The 25,661-nt window shown below is 37.8% G+C and overlaps 1 protein-coding gene across 1 annotated transcript in view; it reads left to right on the forward strand.

Moving 5' to 3' along the window:
• Positions 1 to 25,661, forward strand: part of LOC143020302 (zinc finger-containing ubiquitin peptidase 1-like) — a 253,045-nt gene that overhangs the window by 61,757 nt on the left and 165,627 nt on the right. The window contains exon 4 of the mRNA XM_076176566.1: positions 13,973 to 14,079. Within this exon, the coding sequence (XP_076032681.1) occupies positions 13,973 to 14,079 (107 nt within the window). The remainder of the gene's footprint in view (positions 1 to 13,972; positions 14,080 to 25,661) is intronic.

Below are 25,661 nucleotides of genomic sequence, written 5' to 3' on the forward strand. Positions count from 1 at the left end.
GTGGTTAAAAGTCTAACGTTGACTTTGATAGAGTTTCCATCGGGCTTAATGCCATAGACTGTACATATCACATGGTCTTTGTCAGGAAAAGTTTCAACAACACAAACTAAGGGCCAGAAGGGTCTGGTCTTAAAAGGCAGTTTAAAAAAATCAATATCACCTTTTTCCCAGCTTCTAGAACTGTGGTATGCAGCTCTATCCCTTTCCCTTAAGCTGACCAAGTACTCTGTCAGCCATCTTTTCTTAAACTCTTCATAAAAATAATCCCTATAGTCTATGACTAAGTTAAGAAGAGAAGGATATTCTTCTCCTAATTCCCATTCAGGGACTTGTTCCAAATCGCCAAACATCAAGGAAGGAATGGTCCTTCCTATAAGGAAATGATTAGGGGTAATAACATCTACCTCATCTTTACAGGAACAATAAGTAAGAGGTCTATTGTTGAAATTTTTTTGAACATCAGACAAAAGAGTGGTAATCTCTGCCAGGGAAGGAACAGACCTACCCAATACCTTATAGAAACATTGTTTCACCGTCTGAATTAACCTTTCCCAAGTGGCACCATACCATGCAGCATAAACAGGGATGGTTCTGTGCTGAACAGGGGAGGTTTTAAACTTCTCTTCAAATTCAGAAGATGATAGAAGTTGTCCAATAATACTTCCCGCTTGTATAAAGGATTTGGCATTATCAGAATAAACTACTGAAGGAATTCCATATATGTTAGTAAATCTAACGAAAGCCAAAATGAACTCATCAGTGGACATAGAATCCACAACTTCCAAATGGACAGCTCTAGTATTAAAACAAGTAAAGATCAAAATGTAAGCCTTGAACTTATCTTCTTTTCTGTCTCTAACCCTTAAATGCCCCATATAATCCACACCAGTATGGGCAAAAGGCACACTTAAAGTTACTCTAGAGGCAGGTAAAGAGGAAGAAGGATAGTTAACAGCATGGGAATTATTTTTCTTACAAACTATACAACCCTTCAAAATGTTTAAAACAGCTCGTCTGGCTTTAAAGATCCAGAATCCATGCATGCAAAAGTCTGGTTGCATGTCCAGTCCCTGAGATGTAAACCTCTATTAAGCAATATCTCATTAATCCTCTCGACTATAGCAGGGAGGGAACAAAAGTCATTGGTAGTGTAGACCAGATTGTCTACATAGAATTTATCCTTAATTAAGGACGCAGTTAGACTGTCAGGTTGCATGGAAAGATGATGTTGGATAATGAAGTTCAATATGAAGGGAGAACAGATGAAACCAAAAATGATAGTACTATTTCTGTAAGGAATATATTGGTTGTTAATTCTCCTAAAGTAACAGAACCTATTACGATCACCCTCATCCTTCAAACGGATCTGCAAGAAGGCTTTCATAATATCTGCTAAAATGACAAAATTTTTGGTTCTGAAGTACAACAAGAGAGAGAGGAGGTTGTTCATCAAATCAACTCCCGGGAATGCAGCTTCATTTAAGGAAGGGGCTTTTCCTATTTTGAGAGAACAGCTGTTGTTCCCTAGACTGTCTGTCCGAGCAGTCCCATCTCCCCAAGGAATACCACAGCCAAAAGTGGGTTTTCCCACAAATCCTTTATAGAGTGTATGTTGTGTTGTTTGCGTGCATGATTGTGTATAATGCAGTCTTCCATTATGTGTTGTATGGTATGGGGTGAAGTATTACATCCTGGGCAGCTGTTCACAATGTGGTCATCCAGCCTCTTCTGGTAGCTTAGAAGTGCTGGGTGGTGGCCGCACCGCAGTCTGGCCAGATGGACTCTGTCCTTTCGTGGGAGAGAGGATTCAGAAGGGTGGATGTCAGGGGGTCTGACATGCAGCAATGTGTTGTCTTTCAATGTGGTAATGATAATGAGCGGTGAGTGATATGATTATGAATGTGTTTCCGGAGGCTGGTATTTGGTGGTTGTGGAGGAAGAGAAGAGAGTATCTGTGTGTGATACAGGTCTTTGGGTGTTGTTTTAATGTTTCTTGGTGTGTGTGGGTGTTCTGCTATGTAGTGTAGCGGGTGTGATGTGTTTGTGATGGCTGCGGCAAGTGTTTGTATGCCTCTCATGTCGAGGTGGTCTTTGACTTTGAGGACTTTTGTTTCATGGTGTAAATGGTCTGTAGGTGTTGTATTTGTGCAGCTTGTAATTGTTTTTAGGGCTTTGTTTTGTATGATTTGAAGGGTGTTGTGGTGTGTCTCACTGAGATTAGGAGCCCATGCAGGACTCGCATAATTCATCACTGAGCGTATGCATTGTTTGTATATTGTTGTATTAGTTTCTTTGTTTTGTCCGAATGTTGTTCCAGTGATTGACTTAAGTGCGTTAAGTCTAGGTGTGCATTTGTTTTTTATGTTTGTGATGTGTTGTTTGAAAGATATGGATGTATCGTATGTTACACCAAGAATTTTCGGTGTGTTTGTGTGTGGTATTAGAGTGTTGTTGATGTAGAGATGAGGTATGTATTTGTGTTCTTTTGTCCAGTTGGTAAGATGTGTTGCTGTAGATTTGGTTGGAGCTATTTTGAGTCTGTTTGTGATGAGCCATGTGTTGAGTGTATCAAGGTATGGCTGGATTATTTCTGCAGCTTTGTCTGTGTTACGATGTGTGCATGTGATTGTTATGTCATCTGTGTAGGAAGAGATTTGTATTTCTGAGGTGTCTGGTGTGGGTAAGTCATGCATGTATAGATTAAAGAGCGTGGGGGATAGAACAGAGCCCTGTGGTACTCCATTCTTAATGTTTCTGATGTGCGATGATTGGCCATTATATGACACATAAGCATTCCTACCTGCCAGATAATTGGCCAGCCGTCTTTTGGTGTTATTGTGCATGTCTGTGTTATATCTTTTATTTGTTAGATTGTGGCGGGGGATTGCATCAAAAGCTTTACTAATGTCTAATGTTATAAGAAGTGTTCTGTGGTGGGGCCTATCTGAATTGATGCCATCTAAAATTCTTTGTGTGAGGTTTATCAGAAGAGTGTTTGTGGAGTGTAGTGGCCTAAAACCGTGTTGTGAGTCAGCAAGGGGAATATGTGGTGTGACAAGTTTAAGTATTAGGCATTCAATGACTTTAGAGGGGGTGCAGAGAAGTGTGATTAGGCGGTGCGATGTTGGGATTGTTGGGTCTTTGTTTGGTTTTGGAATGGTGATTATTTTACCATGCTTCCAGATGTCGGGTATAGTGTTGTGTGAATAACTGTAGTTTGCAATGTTTGTGAGTGCGTGTATACCTTGTGGTCCAATGTATTTTAGGTGGATGTTACTTATGTTATCAGGGCCACGGGCAGATGAGTGCTTGAGATTATGTATTATGTGTTTTGTCTGACTGTCTATGAAGGGTGTATAGTCTGAGTCTGTAGGAAAGTCTTTCTTATGTTGAATAATGCGTCGGTTGTCAGGGTGAGAAGTGAGATGGCTTGTCTGTGCAAAATGATTTATGGGTGTGTTTGCTTGTTGTCTGTTTGAGGATAAATTGTCTGTTGTTGTGATTATTGCTGCGTGAGAGAGTGTTGTGTTATTGTTGGATAGTGTAATGCTGTTGAGTGTTTTGTACAATTTGCTGGTGTTTTGTGATCAAGTGTATTGATAAAGTTTTACCAATTTTGTTTTTTGTTCGTGTATTTTATTGGCAATCACAGTGTTAAGTGTTTGTATTTGGTCTGCTATGTTTTGAGGGATAGGTGTGGGGGTATTGTGTTTAAGTGCATCTCGTTGTCTGATGAGGCCTTGGATTTCTGGTGTGAAGTTGGGGTTGCGTGGTTTTCTGTTGCCTCTAGGGATGTATCTCTTGTCTGCGTTTTGTATGATTGTATTAAAAGTGTGCACAGCATTGTTTATGTTTGTGATTGGTGTACTGTTAAGTGTTTCAAAATGTTGTTCTGTCTCTTCATTAAAAACTTCCCAGTTAGCTCTCTTGTAATTGGTGTATATGTGTGTCTGTGGCAACTGGGGTGCATCTTGTTTTGGTGGTGATGATGATTGGAAGGTGGTCAGAACCAAGGGTTCTGACCACTCTCCATGATGTTGTTGGGGTTAGGCAGGGGGAGCAAAAGGTGATATCAGGAGAGGAGGGAGTGTAGAGGGCTTGGTGTGGGATATGTGTATGATTATGTGTGTTGTTCATGATAGTCAATGAGTCAAGCTGAGAGAGCAGTTGAAAACAGGTCTTATTTTAGAGGTGGCAAGATCATCATTCTTGAGCACATGTCTATGGGGTATAAAATTTTTGCCAGGGACTCTTTTAGTAACTGGTTCAATAATACCCAAGGCCTCTTGCTGGTCAAACACAGCTTCATACTCCTCCCTAGGGCCCCTTTGCTCAAGCTTGTCATAGACCCTTTGTGCCACTGCCAAGGCAATCAATTTGAGAGAACAAGGTCCACCAAATGCTTTTTCCACACAAATGGGCTGTTTAAATTTATCAACTTCCAAAACATCAATGGCAGGGATTTGTTCTTTAATACCAATAGATTCTAAAGAATAAAAATTATCAATACCATATTCTGCATTAAAGTTAACAAAGACTTCCTGGAAAGGATCAAATTGTAAACTTACAGGTTCTAAACAGAAATTGACAAGTAACTTTTTCTTGCCTAACCTTTTGGGAGGAAAGTATTTAACAGTCCTTTTAGACTGAGTATAGGAAGTTTCCTTCTCAGGTTTCTTTAGAGAAATTCCATTGGTTTCTAAAAGAAGAAGTGTGGAAAATAAGAGAATCCCCATTGTATTCCTCAATACAATTTAAAGAATCAACTCCAAGGTCAGATTCGGGATTTATCCTCAAAGGTTTCTCCTTAAATTTGAAGCCATCAGAATTTTGTGCTTCATTAGAGGGCTTTTCAGAAATCCCCTTTATCATTCTCCTTATATAGAAAGGTTTCTCATTAGGAGGGATATATTGAACCCCGGTCCCGTATGGAATGAAACTATCAGCAAGTTTAATAACCTTGCAAGAGTGGCTACCATATAAAGGGGCTTTCTCAATAGAAAACTGCTGAAAGTTTTTGTTATGTATTGGCTTTTCCTGATGTGCTAATCAGTTTCCCTGCTCTTCATTGTCACACAGAAGGGTAGAAGGAAACATAGGCTTTCGGCACTGTGTGTATTTTACACTCTGTTTACATCATGACGCTTTGAGAAACGCGTGAACCAACATTTAACAAAACAAAAACAAAAGACACATATCACCATTAACCTAAACATTTCTTTAATGTGAATACATTACATATTCCTCCCATCTTATTTTTGATGGGTTTACACAAAATAAAATGTTACATGGTTTCTATTAACCTTTTACTAGGTTTCACTGACCTATTTGACCTTCTCAATAGAGGCTCAGTAGGAACATGAGGTTCATTAATAGATTTGTCAATATTATGATTAAGAAGTACTTCAGTGGCACCTGCAGGTTGTGAAATGGTATCACTGTTGAAGAAGCTTGATTATTTCTAACACTACATTCATTACAGCTCTTTGCAAGCTCTTCAATTTCATCAGAAAGCTTGGGCCACCAAATGTTTTCTCTAGCTTTGGCTTTCATTGCCACAATTCCATTATGACTGGAATGCAGTAGCTCTAACACTTTAGCTCTTAAGGGGGTACGCGACACCTGGAGGTCATTTTCTAAAATATTTAGAGTAAAGAGCTGAAACTTCTCAGGTAAATAGGTATCCATATTGCCTACATTTTAGGTGAAGCAGAATGATGTATGTACACATGTACACATGTACGTATACCAGTAGCGACATTTAAAAATGCACAGCACCATAATACGTGGACCAATTTGTTTTATATTTTGGCTATGATTAGTCAGTAGGCACACCTAGGGCCGGTCATTGAGTAATTGAACAATTTCCTTTATACTTTTGCATACAGGCATTTCAATTTTAATGTCTGGCAAAAATCGTGAAAAATAAAATATTTTTGCTCTTGTTTCCATTATTACTCCGAACTCTTTCATCCTATTCAAAATATTCGAACGATCGGCCCTAGCAGTTACTAAAAGTAATATTCCCTGTAAGTTTCATCTAAATCTGATGTATATTAGATTTTTTACGATTAAAAAAAGTAGAAAAATATCGAACGGAGATATGGCAACTTGAAATATGAATATATCTGTAACTTGCTTATAGTTTCACCAATTTGACTGATTTTTTCTTGGCTTAATTCTTATTATATAATAAGTACAGTAAAAATTATCAACATATTTTAATTATAAGTACTTTAAATACTGAAAAACTAAAGTATAAGTATGTCACAGTAGTGACGACGCACAGACGACAACATCATATAATTTGCTTTTTTGCACCTTTGGCGGTTTCTTCATATAAAACCTCTCTGCTGGGGGTCTTCAGGGTATCTAAATCATTGGAAAGAGGTTTATTTTCCAGTAGTGGGCGCCTTCTCTTTCCTCATCAGATTCCCCTCGCCAATCTATGTTGGTAGGGCACCCCCTCCAGCATCATATGATGTCCCTTCTTCTTTCTTCTTCCTGTATAGCCTTGATCTTTTTCCTCTTGCTTTCTTCTTTGGATTTAATCTTCCTCTTTGAATTGTTTAGTCTAATGTTGTCCTTTACCTCTGTCACCGTCACAGAGGTGCAGGTGAGGGCGGTGGTGGAGTGAGAGGTGGTGAGATCTTTAGTCGTCTTTGACTGCTTGCCATCTTTAACTGCTGTTTTTTGTCATTGTGATGTTCTTTTGTTCTTTTTGCTACCCATGATGACTGTACTAAAGAGTAATATGTACTAGCTAAAGTAATAGGTTGCAATGAGAGCTCATGAGACATGCGTACTTCCCTTTTCAGAGCTAGCCGGGAACTAACGCTTAGTTTCGCACAAAGTTGGCGAAATATTCTCCCTCCACCTTCCTCCCTTCCCCTCCACAATCGTATTGGCCGTTGATACACTGGGCGAGTGTAAATTCAATCAAATTTCAACGTTATTCGCTGCGCCTGAAGGTCCTAAGTGGCACGCCTCCCTCTAGTGTGGGTTGCGCCTTTAAATCTGTCCCTTTAAACCTCACCCAGGACCTTTAAATTGCGCGCGGCTGGAAAATTATTTGTCGGGATTTATCTCTAAATGGTATACGAACATTTTGAACACAGTTTTGAAAAATGCCATATCTTGACCAAATTCACCCCCCCCCCCCCAGGTGTCGTGTACCCCCTTAAGGCAGATGGAACAATAACTCTATTTTTAAATAGAACAACACCCTTAAGAATTGATAAATCATTTTTAACATGAGAATATTTTCTACAAACATCCAAATTGTTAGTCCATCCAAATTTTACATGAGAAATTAATTTACTCAGTACAGGATCTTCTTTTGTCATTTTCTGCACAGCTTCAAAAGAAAAGTTAAAAGCATTGAAATTTTCTATAAGTTTCACATATTCTGTTGGTGTACCTGAATTGATACAATCATCAATAGGTAACCTACTCAAAGCATCAGCAACTACATTGGTTTTACCACTTTTATGAACAAGATCATAGATATATTGTGACAACAGAACAGACCACCTGATTAATCTTGCATTCGAATTTATTGGAATTGCTTTGTTTTTTCCAAATAATCCAAGCAGTGGTTTATGATCAGTTCTCAACTCAAAATTCCTACCTAATAGATAGTATTGAAACTTTGTGACACCAAACACTAATGCTAGCCCTTCCCGGTCTGTCTGTGAGTAATTTTTCTCAGCAGAAGTAAGTTTTTTACTAGCGAATGGAATAGGTTTTTCAACATTATTTTCAACCTATATCAATACACAACCTACACCTACTGGAAAAGCATCATATTCTAGAATCAATTTTGACTTTCCATTAAAGCATGATAAGACATTAGATTTGCATAAAGCTTCTTTAATGACGTTATGAGATACTTGGCACTGGTTTGACCATACAAACTTGACATTGTTTTTTGTTAAATCATAGAGTGGTAACAAAATTTCAGAAAACTTAAGGATAAATCTACTATAGTGGGTGACTAATCCAAGAAATGACTGTAGCTCATGCAAGTTTTCTGGTACAGGAGCATCCCGAATAGCTTTAACCTTATTTGGTGATGGAGATAAGCCTTCTCCAGAAATTACATAGCCAAGGAAATCAATGACAGTTTTATTAAACTTGCATTTTTCCAGATTCAACTTGACATTAGCTTCAGCCAATTTATTCAAAACAAGCTTAACTTTATTACTTTGGTCTTCTCTCGACTTGGCACATATAAGGATGTCATCTAAATAAACAAACCATCAATATCAGTTAATAACTGTTATATGTACCTTTGAAAAATTCCCAGCGCTGATGCCAGTCCAAAAGGTAATCTTTTGTATTTAAACAATCCCTTTTCAGTTGAGATAACAAGGTATTACTGATCTCCAGAAAACTTTATTTGCAAATATGGATTACACAAGTCAAGCTTACAGAACACCTTATTATCTCCAACTGTAGCCAACATTTCATCAAGCTTAGGTAGTGGGTATTTCTCAATATTAATTTGACCATTCAGATGCTTAAAATCAGCACAAATTCTCATTTTTCCTGAATCCTTCAAGACGGGTACAATGGGTGAAGCCCAATCACTATAAGCTACAGGTTTTATGACTTCATTTTCTACAAGCTCATGTATAGCAATATCAACTCTTTGTGTGCTAAGGGTACTAGCCTTGCTTTGATGAATTTAGGAGTAGCATCTTTTTTATATATTTTAGCTTCAACTCCTTTAATAGGTAAATTTTCATTCACTTTATAGCTATCCAAAAGTTGTTTAGGATTATCAGAAACATCCATGTCATTTACCGAGTTCACTTTCAAAGCTTCATCTAAACCAGTGATCTTTATGCCTACTTTGTTCATTAGATCTCTTCCACATAAATCATTACAGTGTGAATCAGTAACAAAAAATATATGATTTGTATTATAGTTATTAAACCTTACTACAAGATCAACTTGACCTTTTACCTTTATTTGATGACTTCCATAAGCAGTCAATTCTTTGGAAGATGGAGTCATTTTAACATTTAGTACTTTTATCCAATTTTCACCTAACAATGAAACACATGAACCAGAATCTATCTCTAAAGGTATAGATTTATCATTTAACACAAAATTGTACATTTCTGGTTTAACAGATTTTAGACAATTACAAGAAACTTTCAGCAACATGCTTTTATCAACAACATCATAAGCACTACACTGGTGTTCTTCATGCTCTGGTTCAGGTTCAGAAACTGATTTTACGTTTTCTTAAAACTTTTAGAGTTATTTTGCTTGTATGCATCCTTTTGCTTAAATCTACAAATTTTCTCTAAATGACCCTGTTGACCACAATAGTGGCATTCCGAGTCTTTAAACCTACAAGCAGAACTTGGATGCAGGAAACCACAATGCTTACACTTTGACACAGTCTTGCTATGCACTTTTTGCGCTGTACCTGATAAACTGGGATTACCCCTCTCTCCTTCCCCCATGTGAGCTTTTTCAAGTGACAGAATGCGTTCTAGGAGTGTTGAAGATGTCTATGCTTCTAGTTTCAGGTCTTCGGCAAGTAGATATTTGAAATAGGGTTCATGGTCTACTGCCATGAACAGCTGGTCTCGCAGCCTGGCATCAAACATGGTACCAAAGTTGCAATCCTTTGCCAGTCTCTTCAAGTCTGCATAGAGCTCTTTCACAGTTTTTTTTTTCAACTTTACACTTGTTGAAAAGAACACAAGCTTCGGTGATAGGATGGCTTTGTAATGAAGTGGTATTTCATTAATGTAATCAGCTCATCATATGTCTTCGTAGTTGGCATATCTGGTGCTGTCAAATTTGCTAAAATTCCAAACATTTTTGTGCCTATGGACACAAATAATTGGTTCTTCTTGCCAGCATCACTTATATCCTGTGTGGCTACATGGGCTTCAAACAAAGCCAAATAGACATCAAAAGGGAGTTCTTCAGGGTTAAACAGCCCAATCTTGTTTGAAGATGCCATCTTTCACCCTGGTCTAGCTTTGTGGCTAGAAAACTGTCAGACACTTTAGGAAATTGTAACCCTTTCTCCTCTCAAGTAGGAGAAAACAAGTGATGTCCGGTGCCGTGTAACAGTAAGCAATGTAAGCAAAGGCACCTACACTCTGTGTGGTCACCTTTAGCATAGCTTATCCCAGCGTTATGATGCACGTAGTTGAAGAAAGCTTTCCTGCATTATGACCGTTTATCACTGTTTTCTGGCCTAAACCACCAGAAAAAACACTTTGACCCTCATTGCCATTGTTATGTATTGGCTTTTCCTGATGTGCCAATCAGTTTCCCTGCTCTTCATTGTCACACAGAAGGGTAGAAGGGAACATAGGCTTTCGGCACTGTGTGTATTTTACACTCTGTTTACATCATGGTGCTTCGAGAAGCGCGCAAACCAACATTTAACAAAACAAAAACAAAAGGCGCATATCACCATTAACCTAAACATTTCTTTAATGTGAATACACTACAGTTTTGTAGAATGTCATTTCCAATGATGCCTAAAACCTTCAGTTGATCTCCCTTCACCTTGGGAAAACTAGGGGAAACATAAAATTCATGATTGTTCATACTTTGGAGTACAGAGGATAATGAAGGAATTTGTATGGACAAGTTGAATCCTTTTATTGCAAAAAACAAACTAAACAGATTCATCCCAGAGGGGAGTTTTAAGTATGCAGTATAATTAAAACCTCTTTTATTCATTAGAGGTAAACCAAATGAAGAAACCAACTTGTCCATAGGAGGACTTAAACAAGGTCCTACTTTGTCCTCCACCAATTCCTTGTTAATGATGGAAAACTGGGCTCCAGTGTCTAATAGGAAGAGACATTGGGCAGTTCTCTTGCCTCTGACAACAGGAAGGGAAACCAAAGGAACAATTGAGTCTGATAAACCATGGAAATTAAACATTTTCCCTTCAGAAATAGGTAACTTGTTAACCATAGGACACATGGCTCCATGGTGCTCAGATTTGTTACACACAAAACATTTACAAGGCAGAGCAGCCTTTAACCCGGGGCATTCCAAAGAGCTATGTCCATGATTCAAACATTGGTTACACAATCCTAATTGAGCTGCTCTAGCTTTTCTGTGTTCAAGGAGAATATAGGAAGAGCACTTTGAACTTGCATGGTCAGAAGCGGGGCAAAATCTACATCTGAAGATAGACTTCTTAATGGGATCTGGATTGACCTTAAAGGAGTGACTAACTCCCTTGCTAGAATCAACAGGGTTTTTTTTTCAAGGAATTTTCCTTGAAGGCAAGGGAGCTGGTAGTATCACTTCATCTGGGTTTGATATTAAGGTCATCAGATCCCATTTTAAGTCTAAAACAGATTGATAAACTTAAACTTCTTTAAGTTGATTAAAATTGGGGTACAGTACAGTGAGACCTCTCATAAACGGACATTAATTAGCTGTGGTTGCAGTGTTTTTGCTGTGTTTTCGGTGTTTTGGAGTGTTTTTTGGGTGGCATAGTGATTGCACGCACTAAACAACAGCACAACTCGCTGAACCACTCGCTGAACTAGCATATGAGCAAAGACTATCCAAATTGAACAAAGAAGAGAAAGAGGAGATTTGCTGACTATCTATAGAATAATGAAAGGAATGGAAGTTTTAGACAGGAACGACCTGTTAGTGTGGGAAAACAGTAAAACGAGAGGACACGGAAAAAAATTGAAAAAGGATAGTTATAGAAAAAACTTGAAAAGGAACAGTTTCCCACACAGAGCAATAAATACATGGAACAAATTAGACAACAAAACAGTATGTGCAAACAATATACAAGATTTTAAGATAAAACTTGATGTGGAGAGATACAAAGACTGGTCACCACGAGCATAGCTCCCCACCCATATATTACAACTAGGTAAATACAAACACAGCTAATTAACGTCCGTTAATGAGAGATCTCACTGTAATTTGAATTAATCACCCGAGACAATTCAATCAAGAAAAATTTAGGTAATTTATTTAAAATTAATTTACTAATCAAAAGGAGGCCCTCGCTTCCAGCCTTAGTAAAGTCAACTCCAATCCCCTTAAGGTCTTGTAGTTTAGAATCTACAGACCTAATGTAACTTTCTAGGTCCTTCAACTTGGAGACCTCAGGTGCATTAATAATAGAATTTAACACCTTGTCTAAGATCTCTTCCTTATTAAAAAACAAATCATCAAGAAGAAGGAATGCAGTGTCATAATTAGAATCATCTACAGGTAAATTCTCCACTAAGCCTCCCCTCTGAGATACCCTTTTAAATAAATTAATTTCTGACTATTAGTCAGATTGGGAATACCAGCAATGGCATTCTGAAAACCCTTTTTAAAATTGAAGTAGGCAAAGGGATTGTGAGAATTGCTCTCAAAGTGTTGAAGAACAATAGGAGGGAGGGGAAGTTTTACAGAATCAACTCCAGTGGATTTGCTAGAATCACCAACCTTAGAACATTTGGACTTCCCTTAATTCTTGTCTCTCTTCCTTAAAAGGAGACAATTCTAGGAGGATAGACAGGCTGTAAGCCGGCCTTCGTTTTCACCTATCACAACTTTAAATAATAAAGCGCTAGATTGTAGCTCACAACAAAGGGTGGAGGATTAAGTTAAAGTCGAAATAGACTGCAAAAAAATTAAGTTAAATTCAAACATTCAAGATTAAATTCTCAAATTAGAGAAGATTAAATTGACTACTTTTAGAGAAGATTAAACCTATGAAAACTACGGTTTAATAATTCAATATTTATATTTGAGAACTTACCGGACACCTTTGTTTTAACCTACGTAGAATCTCTAAAAGTAGTTGGTTTAGAAATGCAATATCTTGAAGGCTTTCTGAACTGAAGACGTGATCCCTTGGTTAGAGGTTTGCAAAAAAGAAGTCCTTCTTCGTCAGCTCAGGGTAATCAGACGACTGTTCCGACGTTAGTGAGCACAGTGTACCAAGGGACTCTTACGAGTTCAAAAAGAGCTCAGAAGGCCATGGGTTTATATTTACTTTAAGTAATTTCTCAAAGTTAATTCCTGATTTATTAAACCAAAATAGTTACATAGATTTAATAAACAAAATAAAGAGGAGGGGAGTTTAATCGTATTGTATTTAAAGTTATGATAGGCATGGTTGGAAGTTTCAGAAAAGGCTCCTGAATCAAAGAAAATAACACTTTGAGGGAAAGTTTCCTGAACTAAGGTAAACACTAAGATTCCCAATAACAATTACCACAGATGTAAGATTATAAAAGACAAAATTAACATAATTGAATTTTTATTATAGCAATATGAATTTGGAAGCTTGTTATTAATTTAGCATACAAGATGTTTTGGTGACCCCACTTGGGGTTGTGACCCCGGGGTTGGGAAACAGTGCTCTAGATAATGGGAAAAAAATCTTAAAGGTAACACAGTTGTTAAGTAATGTAATGCATTTATTAGGTGTAGATTATATATGCTGTGGTGAGATAATATGAACTTTCCTTGTAATTGCCAATGTATTGTAAGCAATTTTTTGTAAGTTTATAATAACAGACTGTGATGATTTGGCTTTTCTCTATTTCATCATATGCAAAAAATTTTGTGCCTTGCAAAAATTACCCAGTATGCTCATTTGGCTCCTTAACCTACAGCACTTGGCCTTCCATCTGTAATATGGCAACACTAGACATGGCAATTTTTTATACTTTCAAAAATAAAGTGCATCTTATATGCCAGCAAATAATATATATATGATATAGATATGTATTCATTCTCCTAAAATAATCAATCATCTATTTCCCCACCTGGCTGAAACCATGAACAGTTGAAATGAACAGACAAAGGATTCTCTGCATTACTGTGTTTAAGTGAAGATCTAGTGTTGATGTGAATATATATGCATTATTATTATTATTTTTTACATATTGGCCATTGTAATAAAGTATTGTAGTGGTCAGACATAGTAATATCTTTCTTCTTTTACCAGTTACACCAGATGAAGTGGGATGGGAAGGGCGACTGGCACAAGATTTGGAGAAACAAGAGAAAGAGGTTCAGAGAATGAGAGAGCAGCAAGAATTTTCACTCCTTAGGGTGAGTCAGGAAATCAAGTTAAGTGTTTGCAGTTGCTTTTCTCTTGTTGTGTAATGTAATGTTTAACATTAGGATTTTGTTCGCCCATAATCAAGCAGAGTTTTGGATTAGGATATATCACCTCATGATGACATCAGAATGCAAATCAGGGCCCAGATACACAAAACTCTCCCAACTGTTAGGTTTTTCGCTGCAGGATATCCCATATTCAAATTTCTTATCAGTATCTTTAGAAACATACATACATACATATACCAAGGCTTTTTCCCCCTTACCAGGGAGGTAGCCAAAAAGGAAAAGGCATAAAATCATTCCCACCCATTCCATCCCCGAAAACACTCCACACCCCTCCACCCTCCCTCCCATCTTAGCACCTCCTAGATGACGGGTCATCCCTGCACCCTGTCCACTGCCCTGGGTCAGAAGCAGTGTCGCAAGATACAGCACATCCACAGCGAGGCCGCTTCATTAAATCGGCGACCCCCCCTCTCCGTCCCCCCATATAAAGGAGAGGACGGGGAGAAATCCCTTCGGGCTGCATCAAAATTTTTGCTCACACACACTACCTCACCCCCCATTCCCCCGTCCATTCCACCTCATGCATCACAACATTTTCCATATACAACCATTCTCCATTCACCCCTATCTTCTGTCCTCTCCCATCCTTCCTCAACAGACATTCCCCTCTTCCCCAAAGCCCCCTTCACCCCATCCATCCATCTCATCCTAGGACGTCCCCTCATGTTCACTCCCTCCACATCTGCCTTCCATACCTCCTTTACTAGTCTTTCTTCACTCATTCTTTCCATGTGTCCAAACCATCCTAATACTCTTTCATCAACCCTATCTCCCAACTCCCTTTCCACCCCTATTCTCCTCCTCACCTCCTCATTTCTCACTCTATCAAGCCTAGTAACCCCCATCATACTTCTCAGACACTTCATCTCAAACACATTCAAGCTCCTTCTCTCTTCCTCTCTTATGTTCCATGTTTCTGCCCCATACAGTGCTGTTGGCACAATCACTCCTTCATACAGTCTCCTCTTAGCATCCATTCCCAAATGTCTATTCCTCATTACACTTTTTAAACCACCAAGGCATTTACTCGCTTCTCTCAATCTACATTCTACCTCCACCTTCGCTCCACCTTTTCCTGCCACATTTGCACCCAAATATCTAAAACTATCCACTTCCTCCAGTTGCTCTCCCTTATTGCTTACTTCCAGATTACTGCCACTTTCACCCCTTGTACATCTCATCACCTTACTTTAACCCACATTTATCTTGAGCTTTCTTCTATCACACACTCTCCCAAACACTGTCACCAACTTCCTCAATTCCTCCTCCGATCCTGTCACAAGCGCAGTGTCGTCCACAAACAACAGCTGGCTCACCTCCCACTTTTCTCCATTTTCTTTAACCATCTCCAATCCCTGACCCACTACCCTTGCATTCACCTCTCGCACCACCCCATCCATGTATAAGTTGAACAGCCAGGGTGACATAACGCATCCCTGGTGAAGTCCCACCTTTACCTCAAACCACTCACTCTCTCCATTTCTAATCCTGACACAAGCTCTACTACTCTCATAAAAACTCTTGACAGCTCCGAGAAGCTTTCCTCCTATCCCGTATATCCGCATAACCTCCCACAGTGCCTTTCTGTCTACCCTGTCGTAAGCCTTTTCCAGATCCATAAAGGCCCAGAAAACATTCTTCCCCTTTCCTATAGCTTTCTCACATATCTGTCTTACCACAAAAATCTGATCTACACAACCTCTACCTGTCCTAAACCCACACTGTTCCTCACCAATTACTCCCTCTGTTCCTCTCCTAATCCTCTCAATCAAGATCCTCCCATAAGCCTTCCCAACTACACTTAACAAGCTAATCCCTCTGAAACTACTACATTCACACTTGTCCCCCTTTCCCTTGTAAAGTGGAACTATACAAGCACTCCTCCAGTCCTCTGGCACTCTACCTTCTCTCCAGCAAACATTAAATAACCTCACCACCCAGTCCACCATCACTATACCTCCTTTTTTAAGACATTCTGCATGGCATCCATCCAGACCAGGTGCCTTACCTGCTTTCATCATCTTGACTGCTGCCTTCACTTCATCCTTCCTTATTTCTCCTCCATTTTCCTCACTCATCACTGTCATTTCTTAGCATTTCCCACTGCAGCTATCTTTCCCTCCCTATCCTCCTTCACATTAAGCAACTCCCTAAAATATTCTGCCCATCTTCCCCTTATTACCTTCTCCTCCATTATCATCTCTCCATCTGCACCTTTTACCTTTTCTTCTCTACTTGATTCGCCTCCTCTTCCTCTCTTAATTTCTTTCCAAAACATCTTTTTATTACTTTCAAAATTTTCTGTCATACTCTTACCCCATTTTACATCTGCTCTCCTCTTTGCCTCCTTTACCCTTTTCTTTACTTTTCTTTTCTTTGTACCTCTCATATGACTCCCTCGTCCTATTTTGTAACCAATCTTTGTAAGCTCGCTTCTTCTCTTCTACAACCTTCTTCATTTCCTCATCCCACCATTCACTACCCTTCCTTCTATTTCCTCCTGTCCTTCTTGTTCCACACACCATCCTTGCACATTTTGTGACTCCCTCCTTGAACCATCCCCATTCCTCCTCCACACCTAGCTCTACTCTATCCTTCACTCCCTCCCACTCCTCTTTCAGCTTCCTCTTGTACTCCTTCTCCTTTTCCTCTTCATTTAAAGAGTTCACTCTAAGCACCTCCCTACCTTTTGTCCCTTTCCTCTTCCTCCATCTGTCCTCCACTCTCAACTTACCTTCCACCAGAAAATGATCTGATATTCCCCCACCCTCTCCCCTTAGCACATGTACATCCCTAACTCTTCCTATCATAATCCTATTTACCACTACATAGTCCATTAAAGCTCTATCTACCACCTTTCCCTCCACCACCCTCTCCCATGTGTACTTATGCTTGACTTTCTTCCGAAACACTGTATTTGCTATCATCAACTCTCTTTCTAGACACATTTCTACCATCAACTCTCTTTCTAGACACATTTCCACCATCAACTCTCCACTACGATTCTTTCCTGGAACTCCACATTTCCCAACCACTCCATCAATTGGCTCCTTTCCTACCCTAGCATTAAGGTCTCCCAGTATTATTACATTTACACTTCTCCCTAAACCCTCTATGCACTCATTTAAATCTATCAAAAAGGCCTCCCTTTCTTCTACATTCTTCTCACTGCCAGGCCCATATGCACTTACAAAAACCCACATCTCCTTTCCCAGATAATGGAGGCAAAAAGAATAGCATATATAAAAGGGGGAAGAGGATGACAGAAAATTTTGAAAGTAATAAAAAGATGTTTTGGAAAGAAAGCAAGAGAGGAAAGGGAGGTAAATCAAGTAGAGAAGAAAAGGTAAAAGATGCTAATGGAGAGATGACAGTGGAAGAGGTGGCGGTAAGAGGAAGATGGGCAAATTATTATAGGGAGTTCCTAAATGTGAAGGAAGACGGAGGGAAAGCTGGTTGCAGTGGAAGGCACTAAGAAAATGAGAGATGGATGAGGAAAATGGGGGATAAATAAGAAAAGATGAAGTGAAAGCAGTATTAAAATGATGAGAGCAGTCAAAGCACCTTGTTTAGATGGGTGTCATGCAGAGTGTCTAAATAAGGGGGTATAGTGATAGACTGGCTGGTGAGGTTGTTTCATGTTTGTCTTAAAGAAGGTAGAGTGCCAGAGGACTGGAGGAACACCTGTGTAGTTCTCCTTTACAAGGGAAAAGGGGACATATATAAATGTAGTAGTTTCAGAGGGCTCAATTTGTTGAGTGCAATTGGGAAGGTTTATGGGAGGGTTTTGATTGAGAGGATTAAGAGAGGAACAGAGGGAGTAATTATTGAGGAACAGAGTGGGTTTAGGACAGGTGGGGGTTGCATGTATCAGATTTTTGTGGTAAGGCAGATATGTGAGAAAGCTTTAGCAAATAGTAAGGATTTTTTTTCTGCCTTTATGTATTTGGAAAAAGCTTATGACAGGGTAGACAGGAATGCATTGTGGAATGTTTTGTAGATTTATGGGATAGTAGATGGTTAAAGAAAAGTGGGAGATAAGCTGGCTGTTGTTTGCTGATGACACTGCACTTGTCGCAAGATCAGAGGAGGGATTAAGAAAGTTAGTGACGGAGTTTGGGAAGGTGTATGAAATGAGAAAGTTGAAGGTAAATGTGGGCAAAAGTAAGGTGGTGAGATGTACAAGGGGAGAGGATGGCAGCAAATTGGAATTGAGTATTAAGGGAGAGAGACTGGAGGAGGTGGATAGTTTTAGATACTTTGGGTAGCATATGGGAAGAAAGGGAGGAATGGAGGTGGAGGTAGAATGTAGATTGAGAGAAGCAAGTAAATGTCTTGGGGGATTAAAAAGTGTAATGAGAAATAGATATTTGGGAATGGATGCTAAGAGAAGATTATATGAAGGGGTGGCTGTGCTAACAGCACTATATGGGGCAGAAACATGAAACATAAGAGAGGAAGAGTTTAAATGTGTTTGAGATGAAATGTCTGAGAAGTATGGTAAGGGTTACTAGGTTGGATAGAGTGAGAAATGAGGAAGAGAGTGGGAGTGGAAAAGGAATTGGGAGATAGGGTTGATGAAAGAGTATTAGGATGGTTTGGACACATCGGAACAATGAGAGAAGAAAAATTATTTAGAGAGGTGTGGAAGGCAGAGGTGAATGGGTGAACAGGAGGGGGCAACCAAGGATGAGATAGATGGATAGGGTAAAAGGGGCATTGAGAAAGAGATGGATGTCTATTGAGGAAGGAAGAAGATAGAAGATAGGGGTGAGTATAGAATGGTTGTGTATGGATGATGTTGTGAAGCATAGGAGTGGGTGGGGGATATGTAATTAGGGAGAGGTTATATGTGAATGTTATATGTATATATGTATTTACCTAGTTTTATTATACAGGAAGGGAGCTATGCTCATGGTGACCCATCTTTGTATCTTATAGCATCAAGTTTTTTCTTAAAATCTTGAATAGTGTTTGCACACACTATTTTCTTATCTAATTTGTTCCAGGTATCCACCACTCTATGTGGGAAGCTATTCTTTTTCAGATATCCTCTATAATTATCCTTTTTCAGTTTCTCTTCATGTCCTCTTGTTTTTCTGTTGTCCCAGGTTAATAAATCATCTCTATCTAGGATTTCCATCTCTTTCATGATTCTGTAAATAGTAGATCTCCTCTTTCTCTTCTTTGTTCCAGAGTTGGTAGTTCCAATTTGGAAAAATTTTTGTTTGTGTGTTAATTTGGAGAGAGTTGGTGCCATCTTTGTCATTGCTCTTTGTATTCTTTTTAATTTCTTTATAATTCTTTTAGTACTGGGTGTCCATAGTGTTGCTGTTTATGTGTGTATATATATATTTTACCTAGTTGTATTATATGGGAAGGGGAGCTATGCTCATAGTGACTCGTCTTTGTATCTCTCAGCACGTAGTTTGTTCTTAAATTCTTGTATGGATTTTGCACACTTGTTTCATCCAATTTATTCCAGACACTGTTTGGATTTTTTTTTTTTTTTTTTTTCAGATCTCTTCTATAACTATCCTTTTTTAGTTTCTTTTCATGTTCTCTTGTTTTTCTTTTATCCCACTTTAATAAGTCTTCTCTGTCATGGACTTCCATGTATTTACCTAGTTGTATTTTATGGGAAGGGGAGCTATGCATATCTCATTTTATCTAAACTATTTGTAAATTCATGTATTGTTTTTGCCTACACTACTTTCTCATCTAACTTGTTCCAACTGTCTATTACTCTGTGAGGAAAGCTGTTCTTTTTCAGATCTCTTCTATAGCTGTCTTTCTTGATTTTCTTTCCGTGTCCTCTTGTATTTCTATCATCCCATTTTATTAGATCCTCTCTATCAATAATTTCTATGCCTTTCATGATTCTGTAAATAGCTATCAAATCTCCTCTCTCTCTTCTATGCTCTAGTGTCTGTAGCTCAAGTTTTGCTAATCTCTCTTCATATGATAGTTTTGAGAGTGTTGGTGCCAATTTTGTAATTGCTCTTTGTATTCTTTCAAGTTTTGTTATACATTTTTTTGTACTTGGTGACCACATCGTTGCTGCATATTCCAATCTTGGTCTTATCAGGGTGATTAGTATTTTCTTCACCATTTCTTCATCCTGGTATGTAAATGCCACTTTGATTGTTCTTATTAAATTATAAGTTTCACCAAAAATCTTATTTATTTGTTTCGCAGGTGACATATTATTCATAACAATGACTCCCAGGTCCTTCTCATTTTCAACTTTTTTTATACTTTCTTCTCCCAATCTATATGATCCTGTTATTCTGTTTTTGTTGTTTCCAAATTCTATTATACTACACTTTTTAGTATTGAACTCCATCTCCCACTTCTTACTCCATTCCCAGACTTTATTTAGATCACTCTGAAGTGATTCACAATCATCTTCTGTGTTAACTTTTTTTAATAGTTTTGCATCATCTGCAAAGAAGCTCATATAACTTTCAATTTCTTCATCCATATCATTAATATATATATATAGCAAACATTATTGGGGCCAGAACTGTTCCTTGTGGAACACCACTTATTACTTCATCCCAATTTGAGTGTTTGTCTCCTATCACTACTCTCATTTTTCTTTCTTGCAAAAAGTCTTCCATCCATTTAAGCAGTTTGCCCTGTATTCCTCCTTCGGTTTCTAATTTCTTAAGCAACTTTTTATGTGGTACTTTGTCAAAAGCTTTTTTTAGGTCTAGAAATGCACAATCAGCCCATCCATCTCTTTCTTGTATTATATCTATTAGCCTCGAATAGAAACATATTAAATTGGTGATGCATGATTGTCCTTGTCTGAATCCAAATTGCCTTGGATTTAGCACGTTTTTTTCTAAATATTTTACCCATCTACTTTTGACATTTCTTTCACAAATTTTTGCTATTGTACTTGTTAGAGAGACTGGTCTATAGTTGGTAGGGTCCTCTTTATTTCCCCCTTTATATATAGGTACTATATGTGCTTGTTTCCAATCTTCTGGAACTTTTCCTTCTTTAAAGGAACTGTTTATTATACTATGTATTTTGTCTGCCAGTTCATTCCTGTATTCTTTCAAAATCCAGTTTGCTATTTCATCTAGTCCATACGATTTTCTGACATCAAGATTACTCAAGTGTTTCATTATTTCATTCTTTGTTACTTCTATTTCTTTCATAGTGGGGACTTTCTCTTTCCATTCAATTTCTCCAGGTTGTATGTTCTCCCTTGTAAACACTGATTTAAAATGCTTGTTCATAATTTCTGCCATTTCTATTTCCTCAGTGTATTCAACTTCTTCTTGTCTTAATTTCTCCAAATCTTGTTTGTTTTTCAGTTTGTTTACAAATCTGTAAAATGATTTTGGTTGATCTTTACATTTTTCTATGACATCTTTTTCATATTTTCTCTTTTCCTCTCTGCACGTTTGTACATATTTATTTCTATAACAAGTATATATTTTCCATTTTTCAGGCCTTTTGTCTTTCTTCAATTTTGGTCCAAGCTTTATCTCTTTTGTCTTTTAACTCTACAACTTTTGCTGTACCAGCACTTTATATATTCTTTTTCTTGTTTTTGTCTTGGGACATACTTTTCCACTCCTTTTTTGTAAATTTTTGTAAAAATATTCCATTTCTCTTCCACTGTTGTTTCTTCTTTGTATATTTCTTCCCAGTTTTCTTTTTGAAAGAATTCTCTTATTTTATCAAAGTTTGTTTTTTCATACATCACTCTTCCTCTTCTATATTGTTCATTTCTTTTCATGTATTTTTCCTCATTTAGTTCCAGTTCAATCAATATGTGGTCACTTTTACTTATTGGTGTTTTATATTCAATCTTTTCCACTATTCTGGGTTCAGATGTGATTATTAGGTCTAGTCTCGATGGCTCTTCTTCATTTCTATACCTAGTGTTATCCTGTATCCACTCTGTCATTGTATGGTCAATAATCATCTCGAGTAGAACATTTCCCCATGAGCCGTCTCCACCCTTTACTGTCATCTCTTCCCAGCAGACTTCTTTGCAATTAAAGTCGCCCATCATAACTATTCTTCCTCCATCTTCCATGATCTTATTTAATGTTATCTTTGTGTCTTCTAAAATACTCTTATGTTCACTCTCTTCCCACGAGGCTGTTTTTGGAGGCACATAATTTATCACGAAGTTTCTGCTCTTCTTATCTCTGTCTTCCACTTTGATCATAATTATCTCTACTGTATTCTTTCCATATGTGAAACACCTCACGTTTATATCCTTCTTAGTCAGGAACATAACTCCACCCCCTTGTTTTGTCTCTCTGTTTCTAATCCAATAATTGTATGCATTGTGTCCTATGCTGTTGGGTGGTAGTGGACCTTTTAATTTCATTTCTACAATTCCCATTATGTCCGGTTCTTTTTCCTTCAGATAATCATTCAGCTCATTCAGTCCTGTTATTAATCCATCTATATTTGTGTAAGACACTTTTAGTTTTCTGCCACTTACATTGTATTCTCTGTTTCCCTATTGTTTTTCTCTAGTATGTCGTATTTCCTTATTTTCATATTCACTACTCTGCAATAGAATTTTTCTTTTTCTGACTGTTCTGTTCTCGTTTTTTTCCTTAGCTTCATGTCTTTTCTTTTTTTCCTCCTCTCTTTCCTCTTTATTCATATCTCTTTTTATCCATACCTTTTTATATTGTTCACTTGTTGGTAGTTTCCCTGTTTTTGCTAAGATATTCTCTGCCGTCGTTTGTGACCTGAATTTAATTTTAATTGGTCTGGACTTATCTGTACTATACTTTCCGAGTCTATACATTTCTTCAATTTGTTTCATGATTTCAGGTTCATCTTCCTGAACTAATTCTAGTAAACTGCTTACTTTTTCTTTTTCCTCATTGATTCTTGTGGTTCTATTTGGGTTATATTTCTCTTCCATTCCTAATATAATTATACATTTCTTTTGATCTGTTAAGGACCTTACTGTATTCTCCTTCTGTCTCATCACTTTAATAACTGAGTCTTCAGTTTGTTCTTTCATTTGCTGTTTAATTATGTGAGTAAATGCAACTCTACTGTTTTCTTGGATCTTTTTCCAACCCTGTGCTTCCTTTGCTATGGCCTCTTTATTGTCTTTATTATTCCTCTTTAATTCCTCATTCTCCTCTTTTACTTCTTTTAACCCCGTCCATACAGTGCCGCATACGTAGGCGGCATGAGGAGCAAGTGGATACGCGAGGCTGCCATATCGGCGTCTTGATTATATTTATTGTAGTTGCCCCTGCATAATGACATACTCTCTAAACTGTCTTCATCACATTTTCTATGGTTATCAAAAACCATGGGTGAAAGAGTGAACGATCGATATAAGCGGTGACTATATTCTACGATGCGAGTATTATTACGACACATCATACGTCTGGCAGCTAATGCTGCCCACGAGATTTTGGCCCGTACTGAAGAGGTTAACTGCCTTTTTAAATCTTCTATTTCTTTAGTTAAGTTTTTGTTCACCTTCTTAAGTTCTTCCAGTTTTTCAGCTCTTTGCGCAATCTTTGCTAAGTTACCGAACCTCTTCTCCCAATGTTCGGTCATTTGTTCAAGTTTTTCCTCTAGTCTTGCCTATCGGGGGAGGTTGGTATCCTCCCCCCCTTCATTAAATCCCTGGAAATTATTTTCTTCACCTTCCATTGTGCTGCTCTTATCTATATTTCTAATCTTCATGCTTTTACTGATATTTTCGATTTCCCCAGTGTCGTCAGCTGATCTTTTGTTTACATTTTTTCTGCTGTTAGGGGGAGTCCGTTCATCTCCCTCCTCATTTTCTTCCATTTCCCTCAGTAATCCCTCCCCTTCTCCCCTTTCATTACCTTTTTACTACACCACGAGATTTCCCCATCCTCGTAGTTGAGATCCACGAAAAATGCGTTTTTTTTTTTTTTTCAGAGTTCCAATCCACGCCGTGAATCCGACGAAAGTGTATTTACCTAGTTGTATTTTACGGGAAGGGGAGCTATGCTCGTGGGGTCCCTTCTTCATATCTCATTTTATCTAAACTATTTTTAAATTCATGTATTGTTTTTGCACACACCACTTTCTCATCTAACTTGTTCCAACTGTCTATTACTCTGTGAGGAAAGCTGTTCTTTTTCAAGTCTCTTCTATAGCTGTCTTTTTTTATTTTCTTTCCGTGTCCTCTTGTATTTCTGTCATCCCATTTTATCAGATTCTCTCTATCAGTAATTTCTATGCCTTTCATGATTCTGTAAATAGCTATCAAATCTCCTCTCTCTCTTCTTTGCTCTAGTGTCTGTAGTTCAAGTTTTGCTAGTCTCTCTTCATATGATAGTTTTGAGAGTGTTGGTGCCAATTTTGTAATTTCTCTTTGTATTTTTTCAATTTTTTTTATACATTTTTTTGTACTTGGTGACCATATCGTTGCTGCATATTCCAATCTTGGTCTTATCAGGGTGATTAGTATTTTCTTCACCATTTCTTCATCCAGGTATGTGAATGCAACTTTGATTGTTCTTATTAAATTATAAGTTTCTCCAAAAATCTTTTTATATGTTTCTCAGGTGACATATTATTCATAACAATGACTCCCAGGTCCTTCTCATTTTCTACTTTTTTTATTCCTTCTTCTCCCAATTTATATGATCCTGTTATTCTGTTTTTGTTGTTTCCAAATTCCATTATACTACACTTTTTTGTATTGAACTCCATCTCCCACTTCCTACTCCATTCCTGTACTTTATTTAGATCTCTCTGTAGTGATTCACAATCTTCTTCAGTTTTCACTCTTTTCAGTAGTTTTGCATCATCTGCAAAGAAGCTCATATAGCTTTCAATTCCTTCATCCATATCATTAATATATATAGCAAACATTATTGGGGCCAGAACTGTTCCCTGCGGAACACCGCTTATTACTTCATCCCATTTTGAGTGTTGGTCTCTTATCACTACTCTCATTTTTCTTTCTTGCAAAAAGTCTTCCATCCAATTTAGCAGTTTGCCCTGTATTCCTCCTTCAGTTTCTAATTTCTTAAGCAACTTCTTATGTGGTACTTTGTCAAAAGCTTTCTTTAGGTCTAGAAATGCACAATCAGCCCATCCATCTCTTTCTTGTATTATATCTATTAGCCTCGAATAGAAACATATTAAATTGGTGACGCATGATCGTCCTTGTCTGAATCCAAATTGCCTTGGGTTTAGCACGTTGTTTTTTTCTAAATATTTTACCCATCTACTTTTGATGATTCTTTCACAAATTTTTGCTATTGTACTTGTTAGAGAGACTGGTCTATAGTTGGTAGGTTCTTCTTTATTTCCTCCTTATATATAGGTACTATATGTGCTTTTTTCCAATCTTCTGGAACTTTTCCTTCTTTCAAGGAACTGTTTAGTATGCTATGTATTTTGTCTGCCAGTTCATTCCTGCATTCTTTCAAAATCCAGTTTGCTATTTCATCTGGTCCATGCGATTTTCTGACATCAAGATTACTCAAGTGTTTCAATATTCATTCTTT

The sequence above is a fragment of the Oratosquilla oratoria genome, chromosome 39, assembly GCF_046742065.1.
Source record: "Oratosquilla oratoria isolate Oo_2021 chromosome 39, ASM4674206v1, whole genome shotgun sequence".
NCBI classification, from domain to species: Eukaryota; Metazoa; Arthropoda; class Malacostraca; order Stomatopoda; family Squillidae; genus Oratosquilla; species Oratosquilla oratoria.